Below are 17,133 nucleotides of genomic sequence, written 5' to 3'. Positions count from 1 at the left end.
GTGGCGTCCCTCCCCTGAGCCCCCCACCTGGAGGCAGGGAAGAGCGGGGGTCCTGCGTTGGTGTTGGGCTGCAGGGAAGGTTGGGCACCCGCGGGGAGGGGGGTAGTGTTCAAGGGGGTGGGGGGCGAAGGGGTTGCCCCTCGGTGAGGCTGGGAGCTGCTTTGCCCCCCCCGCCAACGGGATGCGCATCTCCCCATGGCAACGCTCAGCGTGAAGGATGCAGCCCAGCTCTCCTCCCCTCCCCTGCTCATCCAGCTGCTTGACCCCCAAAAAAGACAAAAACTGGACAGGGAGAGGGGCCTGCGACAGTCGTACAGGCAGGGAAGGGGGGGATGGATGTGGCAAGGCGCGCAAAGTACCGAAGTTCAAGCACCAGAAGGACACACACACAAAAAAAAAAAAAATTAAAATAACCAAATTCACAGGGGTTTTGGGGGGGGGGGGGGAGGGAGCGTTTGACCCTTCTGGCTTGTTCCCTGGTGGCAATCTCGCCCCGAGGTGCCGCAGAGCTTAACGCAGCCCCCGCCGCCCGCCGGAGAGGGCCAGTGTCGGGAGGGAGGTGGAATGGATGCTCGGCCCCGCGCGAGCGGATGGCGGGGGGGACGGGAGCGATGCCGTTTCACTGAGGTAGCGGAACCAGCACTTCCACGTAGTTGAGGGGGAAGAAGCCCGACTGGCCGTTGATCATGCCCTCGTACCAGTTTTCGTCGATCTGGTTGGTCAGGGTGATGATGTCGCCTTCCTTGAAGCCCAACTCGCCATCGTTTTCGGGTTCGAAGTCGTAGAGCGCCTTGCAGCAGGGCTGGTCCAGGGGGGCTGCGGGGAGAGACGGGGCCGGGGGGGGGAAGAAGAGAGGTGAGCCGGACCCCATCAACACCCCCGTCCTCGAGCGCCCGGCTCTGCCGATGCCGGGGACCGCTGCCGCTGGCACATGCCGGATCCGGACGCTGCGCGAGATCTTGGGCTCTGCCAGAGCCGGGGTTTGCGCAACTGGTTTGACAAACCGGCTCTGCGCTGCCTGGGATGAACTGGCCCTTCACTTGGCCCCCACCATGGGAAAGCATTAATTCCGTTTAAACTCCTCACCGGCTTTTAGCTCACTTGTTGCTCATGGCAGACCATGTCCTTCAGGAGCTTCTCCCAAAGCGGACTCCCACCTCCAGCACCCCCCCGTTGTCTGGTCCTGCCTGGATTTACCCCACTCTAAGCTAAATTCCAACCTAAATTAGACCCTCACACTGGAAACCAGGTGGTGAAAAGGCACATTATTCCTCCGGAGATGAGAGAAACTGCTGTGCATTTCATCGACGATGGGGTTAGACATCAGCATGTGGTAGAGAAGGACCCCGGGAGTCCCTTTAGAGGGGTCACCCCGAGCCTGAGGGCGATGGGAGGGAGAGGATTGCCAGTGCCGCCCTGCGCAGAGGGCTTCAAATCAAATTAGCAAACCAGCAGCTCGGTGTTGGATGCGAGGATCCCCCCAAAATGAGGAGCAAATCAAAGTCTCTTCCCCCCATCTCAGCTCCATCAGACCTTCTGACTGCAAAGGGTGGTTTTTTTTTTTTTTGTAGCGGGGAAAGCTGCTGCTTGCTCTGTTGACTAATGTTTTGGGACGGGCAGGCGCTCGGTTTTGCAGCCGTAGGGATCCTACTGAAAAGGGAGAGAGCTCACGCAGCCCAGCGGGGTCTGTTCCCTTCCCTCCGCGCTACAGCTCTTCCAACCAGGGCAGGGGGAACGGCCCGGACAGCAGCCAGCGCATCTGGTCTGCCCAACGCCCACAGCAAGAAAGGACCCGGCGTTAGATGAGAACTCGGAAAACACCAAAAGCGGCAGCCAAGCGGGTTCATGTTTTTGAGACCACTTCCCAAAACGCCAGGCTGGTCCCACCACCGCGGCGCTTCCCCTCCACCAGGCTCCTCAAGTCATCCTGCCCCGCTGCTGCGCCACCACAAACGAGCTTTCCCCACCACAACGCCTCTGAGCCACAGACCCAGCCTGGCCTCGGGACCCCAACGGGACCCCAACGGGACCCCTCAGCAGGAACACCGACCCACGGAACCCCAGGTCACCCCACAACCCATTGGAGGCTCCTCGCTGCCCAACTGGGACCACAAAACCCGCTCGGCGTGCCCAGGCTCTACCTGCTCCCCCCCCCCCCAGCCTTCAGCTGTGGGGTACGGGGGGGCAGCAGGAGCAGGAGTGGGAGCGATCCGGGCTGGGAGCTTGTAACGAGAATGGGGTAACCCTCGAGATGTCTGATACCTCGTGGAAGAGCATCTGATCCCTGTGGCCTCAGGCAGGACATGCCTGCGCGATGATAGCTGCTACAGCTCCTCCGGGGTGAGCAAACGCCCCAGATTTGGGGGGGTGGGGTGTGTAAATGACCAATATAGGGTGGCTGGTTTAATTTGGGGCTTCGCTCGAGGCTTAGCTCGGCTTAGCCGGGCTGTTCTGCTGGCCAGGCTCAGCGCGGAGGCGTTAGCGGCTCCAAGCGGCAGCGTCAGGGAAGGAAGAGCGAGGAGGGATGGGGGAGAGATGGTCACACATCATGCAGTGCGGAGGGAGGAAACTCACGGATACTCCTGACGGAGGCCCGGGACGACTTGTCGGATCGGAAAGAGGAGGAAGCTGCTTCCAAACAAAAAGAGACATGCTTAAAACAACGTGAACTGGAGAGAGGGAAAGGCAGGGCCCAAAGGGAGGATCTGTTAGGAGAAACGGGGCGGCCCACATGCTGTGTTAGGAACCCGCCTGCCTCGCCGGGAGCAGGGAGGGACGAATGCAGCGTGATGGAAGACGGGGAGGGAGGGAGAGAGGCTTCGTTTTTTCCTGTCTGCCGCTGCTGGCGCTGACTGGGCACTAAGAGGCGAGTGGCCCGAGCTGGAGACCCCGCTGGGACACCCCCAGCGCCAAAATAACGAAGGCTGCAGGGCCCCAGGAGAAAAGAGCCTGAGTCCAGAGGCATTTCTGACATTTTTCAGCACCGCCAGCTCGTGCGGGCACATCCAGCACACCAAAAACATCATTTCCAGGCAGACTAGTTCCCCTCCGTCCCCAGGAGGCTGCTCCAGAGGCGCCTGCGTGTGCGCACACACGCGGGACAACTTTACCTGAGACTTTGGGGGTTGGATTGCAAGAGAAGCCCCCGTTAGACTGGTCAGTCTCTCCGAAGTCGTACGTCTCCCTGGGTTTGGGCTTGTACTCCCGCTTGGGACGCGAGGAGGCCTCCCTCATTCTGGAAGAAGGAAAACAAACGCAGATGAATTGAAATATGAAACAGAATATGACGAGATCAATATGATATTTATATTTATTCCCCTTGGTGGCTATGCAGGGGAGCAGATTGGGTTGTAGACAAGAATTTGCACAACCCTCCGAGCTGGGGCGTTTGGAAGATGGATCTTGCCCAGGGTTTGGGACCTGGTCCTTAGAGAGGGCCACACGCCCCAGGCTTTGCTACGGAGGTGTCTCGGGCGATTCAGGCCAGCAGAGGACACTCGTGCTGCACTGCGAGAGCTCAGGCTTGGCAGGATCCTCCCAGCTCTTCTTAATTCAAACCAGACACAGCATCCACTCAGCAGTTTCTTCTCCGAGGCAGCATTGCCAAAACGCCCTGAGAAGCGGAGAGGCTGCCCTGGCTCTGTCCAAGCCACCCTGCGCCAGGCTGCGCATCCCCGGCTCCGCAGGGAAGCCCCAGACGCAATGAAGCCACCTCTCCTTCCTTCGCCGGGAAGAAGAATCTCTTTGGGGAGATGCTTGCCCGGGTGAGACAGAGCAGCAGGCGGAACGACCGTGCTAAGTCATGGCCGTCACGTGAACCAGCTCGCTCGGTATTTCAACAGCACCTCTGTGGGTTTTGGCACCTCGGCAGACACCACACGTTCCCCAGGGCCGCGGCGGAGGTCAAGCGCTCCAGGAGGGGCAGGGAGAGCAGCAAGACCAGGCAGCTCCGTGGCTCTCCCGGGTCCTGGGTGCCAGACAGCTATCTGCCTTTCACCAAGGAGCTCATGTAGCTCAAAACCCCAGAGCACGCGCGGCACTGCCCCGTCTGTGGTAGGGTCTACCAGGGACCGCCGTGTGGACAGAAGGGAGAGTAGGGCTCGCTGGAAAACAAGGGTTCTGGTGGAGGGCTCACGGACGCCTGCCTTTAAGGAGGTGATCTAAGCGCTCTTCCACCGGCCTGCGGCCACCACGTCATCCCCACCACATTGCATTCACCTTCTGGTCTTCAGAGCAACTGGGAGCCCTTGACACGGACCTTTGTGGTCCAAAACCGTGGCCAATGGCCAGGTTCCCTCCTTAACCACGGCTGAAGCTAATGGCACAAAGACTCCAGGATAGGTGGTTCCAGGTGACACAGGGTGCCAGGCATGTCCAGTTTGTGACATCTGAGCCATCTGCTCCACCAGCGTGATGCAACTTGTGACTCGATGCTGGGTCTGGCCAAAAGGCACATCTCGGGGGACACTCCCATGCTCAACGCCCACAAAGCAAGGAGCCGTGAGCCCTGGCACGAAGGGGATTTCATCCTCCTTCTCCACCCTTGCCAAATTCAACTCCAGCCTCCCTGGGTGCAGCACACCCCGATTCAGGCAAGGCTCAGCCCAGAAGAGACCAGCTGCCCATGGCGCAAGCTGCCCACAACCTGAAGAAGGTCTGGATCGATGCTCGAGTGACTGCAAGAAGCAGCTTTAATGCCAGGAGATAGATTTAGAGGGGTGGTCAGGTATTTATAGACCAGTACGACAGGGAGAGCTTGTGGCTGTGAAAACTGAGAGTGCCTACAGCACCCTGGGACTCACCTGCGTTTGAGTTTTTCCGCAAGCTCGTCCAGGATCTGCACTGCCTGCCTGTGGTAGTCCAGCTGGGCGTCCACCAAGGCTGAGAGCTGGCTCACCTGCTCGATCTGCGAGAATCACACCAAGGCGGGATGAACGGCTCTCCCCAGCTGACCACAGACTCCCTTGTTGTACACATGAGGATCATACTGGGGAACGTGTACGAAGGGCAACTTCCCCGGGGAGATGAGGAGAAGGTTTGGGATTTCAGACACTAGAGGTCAGGCACTGGCCGAGACTCAGCAGCACAGAGGACACCTCCTACCACTCCCTGGGCTTCACTAGCTGTTCGAATCCTTCCCAAGTAAAATGCGTTACCAGCCCAAACTCACTCCCACCAGCACACTGAGAAAAGACCTGGTTTGGTACAAGCCACAGCCTCTCCTCTGGCCAAGGGCTGGATCAGGAAGAGGAAGTACAGAAAGGATAAGAGGCCACCAAGCCACGTGCCGGGCACTCGAATCTGGGTTTTAAGAGAGCAAAACCACGCTTGCAAAAACAAGAGTGGAAATTAGCGTCTACCTTGTGCATCCCTCGAGAGATCCCACCCTCGTGCACACAGAAACGCCACCCACCCGGCGGCTCTCAGCCCGGGGCAGAGGAGCCGGCGCTCCCCCCACACACTTACATCGGTTTCTAGGAGGTTGTGCATACTGGTCTCCGCTACTTCCTTGGACTCTTCGAACTTCTCCATGGCCTGTCGAAGTTCTTCATCGGGGATTTTGCCCTGTCGCTTCTTCTTGTAGTCAAAGTCCAAGCGTCTGCCTTCCAGCTTCTTGAGATGGTGCTGGGAAGAGGATGGTTATGAATAGTAAAGGAAAAGAAGGCAAAGCCGGAGTGGGAGCAGCTGAGCTCTCCTGCTGGGAAGGCAGCTCTAGTTACAGGCCAAGTTCATTCGGCTCAGAAACCTGATCTTGGAGCACACACCTTTGTTCAGACCCTGGAGAAGCTCCAGGACGTGATGGAGTGAGGCAGGGCTGCTGTGAGGTGACAGGGAGGATCGGACTGTCTGAACTCAGTCTGGCAGAGGACTACTGCTCCGGCTGCAGGGCTTTTTACTAAGAAACGACCCTCAACTAATTGGCATGGCGGTATGGTTTCACCCCCTTCCAGCCGAGAGCTGGAGGAAAACACTGCAGGGAGCAGCCCAGGTCCGTTCCCCATGCAAGCCTTTCGGGAAGCTGAAGAGTTGACCTGCTTCTTTCAGCTCCCCAGGAGCGATGGGGACCGCTGGAGATCAGGAATTGGGATGCAGTTTCAGGGCATCGCATCCCCTGACTGCTCAGGGCAGGGCTGTTTAAATCAGCTCTATGGCAGCCCGCAGAATTGGAGTACAGATAAGTACTGAAACAGTAGTTGGCGGTTATTTTATCTGGGACACCACTGTAAGCGAAAATTCACTCAAGAGCGCTGCGTTGTGAATTACAGGTCAGGATGGATCCTATTACAAAGCCTGTCCGTGCTTTACACGGACTCATCTCTGTGGTACCATACGGCAGCTACCAAGCTCCGTGTCTCCCCAGCGAGACACCAAAGGGCCATCTTGAGATGCTGCATAAGAGACCTAGAGGGAAGCTTGCTCGCAGCTTGAAAGTACGTTGTAAATCCAGGCTACGAACAGAATAGAGCCCGCAGCTGTAAAGACACCACGAAGTTTAACGCAACATGGCTGGGAGCTCGCAGCACAAAGAACCAAATTCAGCAAGCCCAGGGCACACGTCGGGATGTACTCCCACCGCATCCTCTGTAAAACACGGTAAATGAAGAACCCTTCAAACCTGCATCCAGCCTTACGAGCTGCTCAGGAGCAGTAGCAGCAGCGGCGCTGAGCGGGTGGCTAGTGAACGTGGGGAGAGCGAGCACACAGAGTGCAGGGGCAGAGACCCGATTCCTATGCGAGTCCCTGGTTCCCACCACGACAGAGCAAGCAATTACATGCGCTAATAGGCAGGAGAGGCCAGGAACGAAAGAGATGAGGAGGAGAGATAAACATTGGGGTGTTTACCTGGATCTCTTTCAGGTCTTTGTCACACAGGTTCTGGAGGGGATCAATAAAATTTTGTTTGACTTCGATATCCAGCGAGTCCTTCACTTCAGCCAACCGCTTCATAGATTCGCCAGCGTCAAGAAGCGCATCGCCTTCGAGTGAGAAAAGGAAGGGAAGAGAAAGGGAGAAGAGGCCAGCCAGTTAAACAGAGCCGAAGTCTGTGGCGGCTGCATGCAGAGCCATTCTGCCAAGACACCCAGCGTGTGCAAGCTCCGTCCAACACCCCCAGTGTTTCTATCTGGAGCGAATCTCTGAGCCTGGCACGGTATGAGCGGTGCCGGCGTGAGAGCAGGCGACTGCCTCTTGGTACCGACTCCACACAAGACACTTCACCAACACGCTTCATTTTTTTTCCCCCCTCGGAAAAACAGGAACAATCTCTACCAACTACACAGAGGAAGGAAAAGGTAAAAATATTTTAAAAAGCAGTATTTTTAAACTCCCTTTTAGCTCAGGGAGTTGCTGAGCCGCTGCTTGGCCATGCAGTGCTTTAACCTTGCTCTGCTCCTCGGCCACAGCGGGCAAGAGAAGCCCGGGGCAGAGGCGCGTTCGCTCTGATCCAGCCTGGCCATCCTTTTGTTCAGCCGATTTTAAGCCCAGAGCGCTCTGACCAACTTTTCAAGTTTCCCCAGATGCTGGCAGCCAACTTGCAGCCTTTTATTCATTTCAGACACTAACTTCTACCGGGCCAACCTTATCCCTTCTCCTCCCCTCTGAATTAGAGGGCTCCGAGTTGCTTATTGAAACCTATTTCGTTTCATGCTTTTCTAAGGCTCCTGCCACAATGACAGCTAAGCCAGACGGACTTGCAGCAAAGCGTTTTTAGTCTTGGCTTTTTATTCCAGTGGAAACCATTTCCAGATTAAATTATCCCTGTGCAGCTTTGGCAAACCAGCCCTTTCAGCACTACGTTAGCACAGGAGAATATACAAGTGAAACAGAGGGTAAAGCGAAAACATCACTCTACTGTCCAGCTGGAAAAAAAAATAAATATACGAGAAGAGTTATTTCAATCATGATAACTCTAGATAACCTCTCCCAGGGAGGGATGCAGCACTAACCTAGACATTTATCAAGTTAAGTGTTCCTTTAAAGAGAGGCTATTAAGGGAAATCAGGTTTGGTGTGCTCTTCTAAATACTTCCTTCCCCCTTGCTCTCCGGTTCCTGCAAGCCAGGAGAGATGCAGGGCTCTGAGTTGGCCAGAGACACTCTCGAGACTCCCTCGTCACTCCCACAAAGTAGCCAGAGCTTTTTAATTTTCCTAAGGCAAGAAGGCTCCTCCCTGTGCTGGAAGCCATCAGGCAGCTGTGCACTGTACCAGGTCTGTCACGTGTGCAGGCTGATGTTTTAGTGGATTAAAATTGATGTCACTGAAAGGCTTCACCCCCCCTCCTCCCCGCAAGTCACACGTGGTTATGAGAAATTGCCACGCAAAAAGATTTCTTGGCCACAGCCTCCCTATAGCAGGGCTGTAGCTGGAAACGGCACCGTAAAACTCGGCATCTCGCTCAATCTAGTTTCCACGTCACCGATATTCAGTTTAGAAGCAAGGAAGCATTTTTTCCGACATACAAATTGATCTCAGTGTTTAATCAGAAAGCATCAAGAGGTGGTTTTGCACGTGATGCCACGGATTGGGATGCAGGACACTGGGGCTCTGCTCGCCCCTTCCCTGCCGCCCCGGGTGGAAGCCTTCAAACCTCTTTTAAGAGCCCCCAGTACTGTTAGGTGATGCAAAAGGTCACACAGCCCTTCCAGAATTTAGAATAACAGCTTGGAAATTTGGCAGCAGCCTTTGCCATCTCATCCGCACGCTCCCAGGGGGAAGCTAACCCCACGGGACACTCACCGAAATTGGAGTCCTCGCCCAGCTCCTTGCCGTATCGGATCATGCTCTCCCCCAGCAGCCCTTCTGACTGCGGGTAGCCGGGGTTCTTCACCTGCCCGCGGATCTTCGACATCGTGTTGAGCATGGTTAGCTTGGCTCTGGAAGCTGGCACAGGAACAGCCACAGCCGTGTTTGCAATTACTCGGACTTGCCAGCAGCTGCTGGCCACTGCCAACATTTTTTTTTCTAAAGCTACACCCAAAGCCAAGAAGCCCTATTGTCTTCATCTACCAGAAATACCATTCGCTACGAAAAGAGAAGTTTCTTTTCCAAGACAGCAAGCAAAAATAGTTCCCCACAGCTCACCAGTGAAGGCCAAAGGAGTTTCCCCAGCCCTCCCATAGTCCCTGGAGTGCTCTCTGAACGAGCTGGCTGGAAGCACGGCAGGACAGCAGGCTCCAGAGGTGATGCCTACAAAGGCAGTCACCCAGCCCGGAGATACCACTTTTTCTGGACACCCCAAGAAAAATGAGTCCCCTTCAGGGCCTCTCTAGGTCCAAGGCCAAAGATGCGTCCGTTCTTTCACTGTTCGACAGCAAACAGCAGCGTCTTGCAGCCCAGGAACCCAGCACAGGGCAAGAGGAGCATCTGGATCTTTACCCAAGTTGCCTGACCTCATTTGTGGGCTGGTGACCAATATCTCAGGGCCAAAAGGGTTCTCTCTGATGTCTCTCTGCCCCCTCTGCCTCTTTCCCTGGAAAACTGGGGGGGCAGAGGGAACGGGACAGGAGAGATCCAGGCACTCACCTGGGTTCGGCTGGAGGTACTCTATTGTTCTGGTCAATACTTCTGTCACTGCCTTGCTGGTCAGGTCCACTTTCTGTAGGAAAGACAAAACGATCCAGATGATCAGCTCAGGGCTTTGGCAAGGTCACAAAGGAGTTATGTGGGCGATTTTAGACGTTCCTCTTGTTCCCTACTCACCTTTTCCATTTCCTTGAAGTCATCGTCTAGCTTGGTCCCTTCAGCCCCTCCAACCTTCTCACTGACCAGCTGCAGAAAAAGAAGAAGGGAGGGGGAATCAGGTGCAGTAGTAACTCCTTAAAGCCCCTTATACCTCATGCAGTAAGTCCCTGGGACAGAAAGGGAAGGGGGGTGATCCAAACAGCATCTGCAAGAGAAAGGAGGTGGCAGGAACAGCCCACAGCATGTTAAGATGTAGCTCTTTGCTAACGCTGCCCTGTTAAAAATCCAAGCATCCCCTACCCTCCCAAAGCACGGCTCACTCAGGATGTTCCTCACCCGACAGAAGCTACACAGCTCTTTAAATCCCACCACGCGGCTCCAACTCCAACGCTCGCTGGAAAAAGCAAGCAGCAAAATTGTCTCTCGACTCCATTTTGAGCCAAGGCTTCGGTTTCACACATGGCAAAATGCAAGTAAACAGGGAAGGAGCACGCTCTGCTCTCAGCAGCCAGCGCCAGAAGAGAGTCTGGAGAGAGCAGAGACCTCCCAAAGCCCTAAACCATCTCCCTCCAAGGGGAAACGCTGGAGGAGCTCAGGATCTGGGGCACTGGGGGGGGGGGGGGGGTTTGAATTCTTTGTTAAGCGGAGAATAAAGAGATCTGCGGAAGCCACGGTAAAGTTTTCAAATCCATTTATCAAAGCGTCTCTGACGCCTGTTCTAAAACTAGCGAAAAGGTGCGATGTTTGACAAGCTGTAAAGACAGGGCTGCTTTCGGCTATTTGCGTGAAGGGCTTATCAGCTTTCTTCTAAATATTGCTTGGTCTAAGAAAAGACCCCTGCTCCCTAACCCCCACCATTCAACTGCCTGGGCTGAAAGATAAGAAGCGCTTCCCTAAATCCACCTAAAAAGCACCCTTCCCCACAGCCCAAACGGGGAGGAAAATTTCCTTCCCAGCCCCAGGTGCAGGCAAGGCAGCGCCTGGGGATGCAGGTCATCCGGATCAGCCAAAATTAGCCATTATTTTGACCCAAACTGGTCCAAATGGACAGCAAATCACCTATACGGACATCAAAAGCGGTCTAGGAAACAGGCGCTGAGTCCCAAGCACTCGACGCCTGCTGCGGGGCATTGCCAGGATTCCTCCCGTTTGTAGTCAAAAGTCCAGTTCTGGACGAACAATACAGGTTTGTTTACTTCAACATCAAATACTTGATTTTATCAAGTCTTTCTTCCTCTGGAACCCTCCTGCTCCCATGGGGATTCAAAATGGTTCCTTTTTTGAAGAGGAGGAGGGAGGGGGGGGAAAAACCCCAACCTTTTGGGTAATTATCTGGCTTCAAAAGCCCTTGGAAACACCCCACCAGCCCCTCTGCCCTACGGGCTTGCACCGACAGTGCCGTGCTCAGCCCCCCAAAATCAAGTCACCAAGCAGGACACATGCATAAGAAACGCCTGGTATCACGAAGAAGAACAAGAACTTCAGCGGTTCAGCAAAATCCCATTTCCAGATTGCAAAATAGGGAGGAGAGAGAAAAAAAAAAAAAAAAAAAAAAAAGAAAAGAAGCGCATATTCAAAGACCCTCAGAGTGCCCAGAGACAGGCTCTGGCGCTGAACACCAACGTCATCGCTGCTCGGAGCACCGCCACGACTGATAATGTCCTTGCGTCTCGGTGGGGAGACATCAGCAATCGTTCAGTGCCGCCGAGGCAGCGCCGACGCTGCGGAGAAGAGGCTGGGGAGCACCGAGAGCTCTTCTAACCCAGTGCTCAGCACGGAGCCGCGCAGCATCAATCACTGCAGGGCCAAAACGACGGCTCAACGAGGCTGACAAATGAGGCAGGAACCTTTCGGGGCCTCGCTGCACCAAGGGAAGCCTTTCCCCCCCCCCCCCCCCCCTCTTTCGGAGGAAGCACAGTTCAGCAGAGGACCCGAGATGTCAGACAAAGAGGGATTGCTGCAGTTCACCCTTGACGTTTAGACACTGGGGGAAAAGGAAAGGGTTGAGGCTCTCCTGGTTCGCTCAGCTCAGCGGTGGATTTCGTTCTCCTGCTTAAACCTCAGATAAGGTCTTCACAGGACCCAGAAAGAGTATGCCAGGATGGCCCAGCCCCGCACACGAAGCAGGCTCAAAAGGGTACGATCACCCCATAGCTTCTTGCATTTGGGCAACCAACCTGAGCTTGATTTTTTGGGGTTTTTTTTTTGAGTTTTTTTTGGACACCGGCTCCCTGCTTGGGGTGCCAGCGCACACCCCGGCAAGCCGGCTCCGAGCTGGGGAGGTGCACGTTCCTCTTGAGACACACCAAGTCTAGAAAACAAGAAAAAAAAAAAAAACAAAACCCCAAAAGCCAACCCCAGGAAGCAGCTGCTCTGCCTGCCAGGGCAGGCTCAGCAGAGCACAACTCGCTCCCGGCTGCCATCGCCTGTCCCCTGCCAAAAGTCCCGGGGAAAGGGGCTGCCGCACGCCCCAGAGTGGCACGGATCACTTTCGCAAAGGTTGCACCTCCGGAAAGCTCTTTTATTTGTTAATACACCTGGGAAGGGTACAATTATCCCATGCAATTCTATTCCCACTTTTCTCCACCCATCCACCCACGGATTTGCAGCGCAGAAAGCTGCAAATACCCCCCCTGGCAGGGAGCTCTGCCGTAATCGGGGACCGCATGCCATGTCAAAGGCATCGATCACCACAGTGATTTTGGAGGCTTAACACCCTCCCAGAGAGCTGAGAGATGTGAAGGAGGAAAAAAAAAAAACCACCCAACAACCTCCCCCCCCCCCTCCCCTCGCTCACAGACTAATTTAATCCTCCTTTTGACGTCCAAGAAATGCTACTGGTGCCCTGCTGCGAAGGAAGAATAAGATTGAGGTTCTCTCCCTGCTGGCTCTAATTAAACTGGGAGGCTTCATCGCGGGAGGAAAGAAGGAGGGACTGCGTGTCATCCGCAGCGGCTCCCTCCCTATCCCCAAATCTGTCAAGCAAGGAGACAAACTAATGCAGATTCCCCCCCACCGGCGCTAGCCGAGCCAGGAGCCAGGAGAAGCCCTCGCCGGCTCCTTGTTTAACCTAGAGCTTCACGACGCGACCGGGAGCCAAATTTCTGAGTGCCGCGTCGTGCATCTCAGCACGCTGACTGTAAAAAAGCCTGCGAAGGCTGGCAAGTCGGCGGCTGACTTTCTCCGGGGGAGCATCACGCTCACCGGGAAGCTGGTCCGTCGCTTGCAGGATGGGAGAGGAAGGAAGAAGCATCCACGTGCTGCCCGTAACGTGGCTTCAGTGAACTCGGGTCAGTGAAACGCTGCCGGTGCACATCCCGGCACAGCTTCCTCCGGGAAGCGGTTCAGGGGTTTTTTTGAGGATGTGGTGACAATTCTTCTGTACTTTTACTGCTTCGGCAGCCAGGAGGAGGCATGGGATGTGTCCGTCTTCCCCTGGTTGGGGAACCTCACCTCTGCAATCAAGACGGATGTGAACCCAGGGGAAGGACGGTGCAAGGCAAGACATGCAAATCGTTAACCAAATTCAGTGGCCCAAATACTCTCGTGCAGGCTCGTGCTGAAGCGCATCAGCTGTCTCAGCGTGAAAGATGAGAACAAGCCTATACTCTCTGGTGTCTTTAATCTCCCAGCCCTGCCAGGTCGGGGGAGACACTAAAAGGTTAAACCTGGAGCGAGCCCTGCCGCAGCGACACAGCAGAAGCCCTCAGCTCCGCCGCCGCAGCAGCCGAAGCCAAATGCTTCCTACAGCAAATATTAGCACACGGCGATATAGTTGAGCGTCGTGGCCCAGCGAGATAAAAACTGCTACGAAAACGAGACGGCTGTTTACCTGGAATCCCAACCAAACCACGCCGCAGGGCGGGGGAAGAGGGCCGAAGCAGACGCTGCACGCAAACGCCAATGGAGAAGCCAGGAATCAATCCCTCGCTTCCCAGCCATGTTTAATTAAAAGGATGCTGGCAGTTAAAACATGCCCTAGATAGCTCCGACTTGAGATCAGCGAGCAGGGAGGTGCATTTAATTCAAGGCTGGTGCGTGGCGCGATGCAGTGGCTCCCACCCCAGCGAGCATCTCCAGGAGCACGGCATCCAGCCTGCTCCACCTGCAGACCTCATCCAGAGGGACGGGCTACGGCCACTTCTTGCCACCGCCGGGTTGCTCCTGACCACGCTTCGGAGTTCCTGCGGCCTCCTTTGAAAGAGCATTGACTCACGGGGGTTTCCATCGCTTTCCTTCGCAGGGGCGTGGGAACGTGAACGATCCCGACTTCCCCTCGCTGTTCAAACCCCACCGAAGGGCTGCGGACGGTGGAAGATCTTCGGAAATGAAAGACCTATTGTTTAGAGTAACTACTGCGGCGGGAGGTTGGCTACGGGGAGAGGCAGGAATGGTATGTGTACACAGAGGGGGAAGAAAGGCGCGATGAAGAGGGCTTCTTTTTTACAGCTGGGAGTGGGAGAGAAACGTAACTCGGGGACAAGGGAGAGGGCTGCGCGGCCGCTCCCGACTTACGGCACAAAATCCACACACCCTTCCTCAAAACCCACCATTCCTTCATCTCATCCGCTCAGCTCCAGGACAACTCACAGCAAATAAAGAAGTCTGAGTGTCCATTCCTTGCTATACTGCACTGGGCATCCTTACGTGAACAAGACGGATCAGACAGACGGGTATCAGTCATTTGGTGCTGCCCACGCCATCACCGAAACCCAAACAGATCCCAAGGGTCTGGAGAAGGACCCTGACACACCCACTCCCACCCCAAAGCTGCATTTCTCTCGTCGTTGGCTGCAGCATCACCTCCATTAACATTCCTGCCCGGAGCACAGCCCATGCCCAGCACGTTTCGCCACGTGGCAGGAGTGCTTGGCCAGGATGCGCCTGGATAAATTTAGGAGCCCAGAAGACCGGGAGAGGTTTTGTGAGCAGTAGATGAGGCTGTTCCCCGAGAAGAGGTGGGCAGTCCCAGCTCGGAGCAATGGGATGGGCAGTTCTCGCACTGTGGCCTCGCTGCGTCGATCCCAGGGGCTGCTGGTGGCAGAGGTGTGAAAGATGAGTAGAAAAAAAAAAGAAAGAAAAGGGAGATTTTTGTACAGCATCATCAGTAAAATTCACGACAAACTGAGAGGGGAAATGCCATCAGCCAAACTCCCCCCCAGCTGAGGAACACCTCAAAACCCGGAGGAGGGCAGGTTTGCAGCACACCCCACCATAAGTAGGTGTCGTTTTCTGCTAATAAGCAGCTTTCCCATGGGACTTTACACGCCAGTTGTGGCTGCCCCATCCCTGGAGGTGTTCGAGGCCGGGTTGGACGGGGCTTGGAGCAACCTGGGCTGGGGGGAGGTGGCCCTGCCCAGGGCAGGGGGGTGGCACTGGATGAGCTTTAAGGTCCCTTCCAACCCAAAGCATTCTGTGATTCTATGATTCTGCACTCCCGATTTTGATATTCTGCTCTTTAGCCTTCAGATGCTTTAAACTGGGAAATTACCCCTAACTCCCTCAGCCTCAAACAAGCAAAACATATAAAGAGAAACACAAAACCTATTTTTTTTTTAAAGCAAACCCAACAACTTTGCTTTCTTTTTCCATAGCAAACAGTCAGCCCTATTTATAACACATCAAACATACGCCATCCTTGCACTCAAAACAGTTGCCTGCAGTGGAATGAAAACCTTCTCCCTCCAGACGCTGGCGTATCAAAGCCTTCCTCTTCCTCCCCACCACCCTCCACCTCTCAACAGAAAGTTCCCTTCAAGAAATAAATGAAAAAAAAAACAAACAAACAAACCAAAACAACCCCAAACCCAAGCAAACAGACAAACAGCTCTACCCTGGCTCCCTTGGTGAGGAAAGAGCAAGTCCAGTGGAAAAAGCCAGCCCACAAAATAATTAAAAAAGGTGCCGTAAATGTTTTGAATCCCAGATGAAGACAGCTCAACTACAACACGACAGCCTGGCAGGGACACGTAGAAGGAGCAGTTAAGGAAAACCAGTGCTAACTGGGATCGCTAGCGCCCAGTCTCAGTCGTGCCCAGTGGCACAGATCTATGGGCTGCTCCAAAAAAGCTAAATAAAGCCACTGCCACTGCTCCAGCTCAGCAAGGCGGGACTCCCTGGCATTAAGTGTAATTTTCGGTCATCTTCACCGATAGCTTTATCGTCACAGAGCGAGAGGCAGCCGGGCGGTTGCAGCTCCACGGAGCCAACGTGCGAATTTACTCCGTTGCCGCGTGTGTGTTTAAGCTGCAAAATAGATGCGCAGCAAATGGGTTTAGTCGCTTGGGGGCAGCCAGTGGGGCTTGGTGACGGCGGGGCTGCAGAGCCCCAAAAAAGCCTTCTCCAAACACACTCTGTTTCTCACGGAGTGCCCGGGAGAGGCAGGAGCCCAGCGGTGCCACAGTTCAGCTGCAGCACCCAGAAAACACCCAGGGTCTTCCCCGAGTGCCGCCGCGGAGGCTCCTTGCAGAACCAGCCCATACTGGGAGGTGACTCAAGGCCGATGGCGATCCTCTGTAGATGTCTGGGCTCGGATGCGCTGCCCATCTGCGCCAACGCAAAGTGTCTCATTAAAAGTTAATTGTCACCCTTCCTGGCGTAATCCTTGGAAATGAGGCAAGACTGGAAGGTGCTGGTCTGACAGCAGACACCAGTCGGGATCCAGAGCGTATGTCGTGTCAAGACCTCGGCATTTCGGGTCCAGCTCCAGCTCCCAGCCGCAGCGGTCACCACGGGGCTGGGAACTGGGAGGAGAGGACCAGCCGGTTCCCACGGAGCAGCCGCAGATGATGCGAAGCCACCGAGAGCTCCGATGCTGTGCTCACCCCTTTTGTCCCCAGCCAGCCCTGCCGTTCTGTCCGTTCAACGTTAGCTTTGTGGATCTGACTGTATTCTGCCTCCTTAGAGGCTTTTAAGCCTTTTTGGTTTAGGTTTTTCTTGGGTTTTTTTTTTTTTTTTTATTAAAAATGGAAGGCATCCTTTCGTAAGGAAGGACGCTGCTGAGAGGCAGCGGACACCCCGGTTTCAGGAGAGATCGGCACGCCCACAGCAAAGTGCACGTTATTCTGAGCAACTTCTGACCTACTTTAACGAGAAGAAAACAGATCTAAGTGTTTATTGTGCGGAACAGGGGATGAACAATTACCATTAGCCTTGTGATGAAGAGGAAGGCGCGTTCCCTAGCAGATCCCCATGCTCCGAAGAGCTGGGGGACTGGAGGCACCCAGCAGCTCCGTGGTGGCTTAGCATCCACTGGACTTTCTCACCCCAAAAGCCGCCACTCCACCAGGAGAGAAGACTGACAAGTGCCAGAAGAGGAGAGAGCATGAGAGGAAGCGATTTGCCTACTGTCAAGAGCAGGTTAGCAGCAGAGCTAAAAACAGAAGGTGGATGTGACTCGGCAGACACCGTCTCACCATTTCTCACATCCCCGTTGGACAAACCCGAGAAAGAG

The 17,133-nt window shown here is 54.9% G+C and overlaps 1 protein-coding gene across 2 annotated transcripts in view; it reads right to left on the bottom strand.

Moving 5' to 3' along the window:
* Nucleotides 1-474: 474 nt before the first annotated feature.
* Nucleotides 475-17,133, bottom strand: part of SH3GL1 (SH3 domain containing GRB2 like 1, endophilin A2) — a 28,962-nt gene continuing 12,303 nt past the window's right edge. The window contains exons 2-10 of one of the 2 annotated variants that reach the window (XM_082495452.1): nucleotides 9,699-9,767; nucleotides 9,522-9,594; nucleotides 8,736-8,879; nucleotides 6,844-6,977; nucleotides 5,467-5,625; nucleotides 4,803-4,906; nucleotides 3,111-3,235; nucleotides 2,575-2,628; nucleotides 475-816 (exon numbers count right to left, since the gene is read on the bottom strand). In XM_082495452.1, coding sequence (XP_082351578.1) covers nucleotides 620-816; nucleotides 2,575-2,628; nucleotides 3,111-3,235; nucleotides 4,803-4,906; nucleotides 5,467-5,625; nucleotides 6,844-6,977; nucleotides 8,736-8,879; nucleotides 9,522-9,594; nucleotides 9,699-9,767 — 1,059 coding nt within the window. In that variant the 3' untranslated portion in view covers nucleotides 475-619. The remainder of the gene's footprint in view (nucleotides 817-2,574; nucleotides 2,629-3,110; nucleotides 3,236-4,802; nucleotides 4,907-5,466; nucleotides 5,626-6,843; nucleotides 6,978-8,735; nucleotides 8,880-9,521; nucleotides 9,595-9,698; nucleotides 9,768-17,133) is intronic. The other variant, XM_082495453.1, reaches the window with a different exon arrangement.

Source organism: Vanellus vanellus (genome assembly GCF_965231255.1).
Source record: "Vanellus vanellus genome assembly, chromosome: 25".
Classification (NCBI taxonomy): domain Eukaryota; kingdom Metazoa; phylum Chordata; class Aves; order Charadriiformes; family Charadriidae; genus Vanellus; species Vanellus vanellus.
Note: the sequence above shows the minus strand (reverse complement) of the source record. Positions and strands in the feature narration are given on the sequence as shown.